The sequence below is a fragment of the Amphibalanus amphitrite genome, unplaced genomic scaffold (genome assembly GCF_019059575.1).
Source record: "Amphibalanus amphitrite isolate SeventyFive unplaced genomic scaffold, NRLGWU_Aamphi_draft 000394F_arrow, whole genome shotgun sequence".
NCBI lineage: Eukaryota > Metazoa > Arthropoda > Thecostraca > Balanomorpha > Balanidae > Amphibalanus > Amphibalanus amphitrite.
In genome coordinates this window covers 113,843-117,386 of record NW_024881888.1, presented here as the reverse complement: position 1 = coordinate 117,386, position 3,544 = coordinate 113,843, and the positions used below count along the sequence as shown (strand labels likewise).

Genomic DNA, 3,544 nt, shown 5'->3' with positions numbered 1-3,544 from the left:
GGGCTACGAATATGCATTATTTAAATTTTGCAGCTCAATCAATCGTGACTAGATGTGGATTTTATTTGAACTGGAGGCCCAATGCCTCATCAATCAAGTTTGTTTGGTCGTTGGTCTAGCGGAAACAGTTTCTTATGGGTAAACTGCAAGTTATTGTGTTAAAATAACGACGAACGAGGCAATCGTTGTTACTTTATTGTTCTCTGTGGACTAATATGGCCTCGAGCGTGATGTTCAAGTTGTTGTTTTTATCCGATGAGAAGGATTCCCGCGAGCCCACTATTGCCGAAACTTACACGTCCCAGTGTGACGCTATGTTGCGCCGCTCCGAATTTATGCAGCCGCTGTTTGGCCAGAATCTGGCTCGGAGATTCGGCTGTCGGCGCCGCCGCTCGGGCTCCTCCATTCGTTCTCGTGTCTGCATTATCTCTTCAAATCGCGGCCGGACACTGGAGTTGCCACCGGACTGGGGTGGCTACAACCGGTTATCTGGTAGTATGTTAGAGGCTGCCATATTTCAGTCACCCGACGATCATTCAAATCTAGTTGAGCGTGTGTTAACCCGGCGCTAACTTCGTACATACTGTAGTGAAGGTGTTTGACCCGTGAACGACGCTTACCGCCCCCTCCCCGTTCGATTCTGATTGCGTGTTGTGTGCTCTTGTTTGTCACCAATCGTGTTCTTTCGCCGGCTGTTCTCTATGACCATCACTGACGTTCGGTCCTCTCCTGTTGCAGGCACCACTCTGCAATGGCGTCCATCAGTAACGGCTCGCTGGAGATGACGTCACTGAACGTCAGCGCGCCGGACGATATGACGGAACTGATGGAGATGACTGACGAGGTCAGCTCCCTCACTCTGGCCACCCAGATATTTGTCGGCACCTTCCTCTCTGCCATCATCATCCTGGCCGTGTCGGGCAACATCCTCGTCTGTGTGGCGGTGCTGACGGACCGCAACCTGCGCAAGATCGGCAACCTCTACATCGTGTCGCTCAGCTTCGCCGACATGACGCTGGCCGGCGCAGTGATGACGTTCGCGCTCACCAACGACCTGCTGGAGTATTGGCCGTTCGGCGCGCAGTTCTGCGACGTCTGGATCGCGTTCGACGTGCTCTGCAGCACGGCCAGCATCCTGAACCTGTGCGCCATCTCGTTGGACCGCTACATCCACATCAAGGACCCGCTGAGGTACGGCCGGCTGGTGACGCGCCGTGTGGTCACACTCAGTATCGCCGCCATCTGGCTGATGGCTGTGCTCGTGTCGTTCGTGCCCATCTCGCTGGACCTGCACCGGCCGCCGGGACGCAGCGCCGAGCCGGTGGACGAGCGCGGCCTGCCGCAGTGCGCGCTGGACCTGACACCGCTCTACGCGGTCGTCAGCAGCTGTATCAGCTTCTACGTGCCGTGTGTGGTGATGCTGGCCATCTACAGCCGGCTGTACCTGTACGCCAAGCGACACGTGGAGAGCATCAAGGCGCTTACCAAGCCCGTGATGCTGGGTACGATCGACGGCGTGGCACCGCCGCCCGCCTGTAACCGGTGTCACGTCTCAGAGGGCAAGGCAGCGACGACCGTGGGCATCATCGTCGGCGTGTTCCTCGTCTGCTACGTGCCCTTCTTCTGCGTCAACATCGTGGCCGCCTTCTGCAAGACTTGCGTGCCGCGGCTGGCCTTCCAGACGCTCTCCTGGTTCGGCTACAGCAACAGCAGCTTCAACCCCATCATCTATTCCATCTTCAACGTCGAGTTCCGCGAGGCGTTTGTGCGCATTTTCGGCAAGGTGCGCGGCGCGTTCGTGCGGCTGTGCCAGCGCGCCGGGGTGCCCACGCGGCCCCGGCAGCCGTCCCAGTGTAAGTCGGTGAGCTCGATGACGCGTCTGAGCACGGGCGCCGTCGTGGTGGACCTGGAGGTGACGACCAGTGAGCGGGTGACTGCCATCTGACGCAGCGCTGCCGTCACCGTCAGCGCGCCGGCCGCCGCGCCCGAGCCGGCGCCCCGCTCCCAGGAGCTGATGATATGACTTTGGGGGAAGGGGGAGGGATGGTGCTGCTAGACTGTCACCACCGGCTGGTTCCGGTGCTGTGCTGATGTTGGTCATGTTGCGGGTGCCGGTGCCGGTGCCCATGCTTGCTAGTCCTGGCTGTCAATGTCAAACCGGTGTGGTTGGCTGAGCCTTCTTGTTGCATGTTTGCGCGTATGAGAAGGTGTGTATGTGCGAATTGTAAACGCTGTGCGTTCCAGGCCATAAACTACCGAAATGTCGCAACAGTTGTGGTTGTGACGCTATACTGAAGCTTTACTTGGCATTGTTGCTACTGATGTGAGCAAATTACTACTGTCCGAGTTGATGAGACAGGCTTGTTGAGAGCGTCTATGGGATCTCTTGTTTGCTATTTATTTGACCTGCATTGTTCCCGCGCGCCTGTCGTTGTGTGCCGACCGGTAACAATTCCGCGTCAGCCGCCCTGCTCTGTGCCCTGTGTTGTGTGTCACTGGTCGACCCGTGTCTGCGGCGGGTGTCGTGTACGCTCCGCTCTGTGAGCCACCTATGGCCGGGCCTCGCACCTCGTGCGACCGGTCCGCCGAGGGGGCGCTGCGGTCTCTGTGGTCCGCGGACCAGACCGTCGGACCACCCGAGGGTGGCGGACCACCCGTGAGCTTTGGGCCGTGCCCGCTGTGTCCCTGCCCGTCCGAGCCGCTCCGCTGTACGTCGGAAAATACAAATGTCCGCGACCGACCGTGTGCTGTCGACTGGCTGGAGGGAGTGGTGCTGGAGACTGAGAGCCTCGAGAAGCTGGGGCGAGGACACAGATGGAAATAGCACCTTCATAGACGTAATGTATCCCGAGCTCTATTGTGTATGTGTATAACTGTAATTATACGGTTCAACTATAAAAAAAGGAACAACCATCCCCAATACAGTTGAGAACAGCGTTAGTAATTCCCATCGTATCTGCTTCGGTCTTCCTTCCCTGCATCGCACTACATCAATATGGGACAGACGCGGGGCGGTAGGCTCAGCTGTATGGTGGCGCGCCTGCCGAGCCGCCCCACACCAAATCGACCCTGCGATATCAATCATCACTTATCCCCGAGATCAGTGAACGCCGCGCACCGCATAACCAATGGCCTCGCCGCCATCGGTCTTCATTCGGAGAGCGAAATACAAAAAGGCGTGGCGCGGCAGGAGAAAAGGAACTCGTCGCAAGCGCTAAACCATTATTCACGTCCGTATGAATGACAATTATGGATATGTGTGTACTGTGCATTGCATAAAACATTCTGAGAACATATAACATTATGTCACAACTAATGTTATCGGACCACCCGAAAGAAAAGAAATGTCCGAAGGACGGCAATGTTACACATCAAAATATCAATATCAGTCACTAGAGGGAATGGTCGTTTTCCGGTTGGTCGAGGGGCATGCCTGTTCCGGAATACGCATGCACACGTCGGTGTTTCACTTACACGCCGGTAAGGTCTAATTAGGATGCTCTCTTTAGGGGGCCGGGGGGGGAGGCGGCCGATACACTGAAAC

At 56.9% G+C, this 3,544-nt stretch overlaps 1 protein-coding gene across 1 annotated transcript; it reads left to right on the top strand.

The window, feature by feature from the left end:
* Positions 1 to 751: 751 nt before the first annotated feature.
* LOC122390376 (dopamine receptor 1-like) lies at positions 752 to 1,945 on the top strand. Its single transcript, XM_043383269.1, has one exon. The coding sequence runs from the start codon at positions 752 to 754 to the stop codon at positions 1,943 to 1,945; it is 1,194 nt and encodes a 397-aa protein (XP_043239204.1).
* The last annotated feature ends 1,599 nt before the right edge of the window (positions 1,946 to 3,544 follow it).

Excerpts from the sequence above, each read along its gene's own strand:
- LOC122390376 (XM_043383269.1), top strand. The coding sequence starts at position 752 with ATGGCGTCCATCAGTAACGGCTCGCTGGAGATGACGTCACTGAACGTC.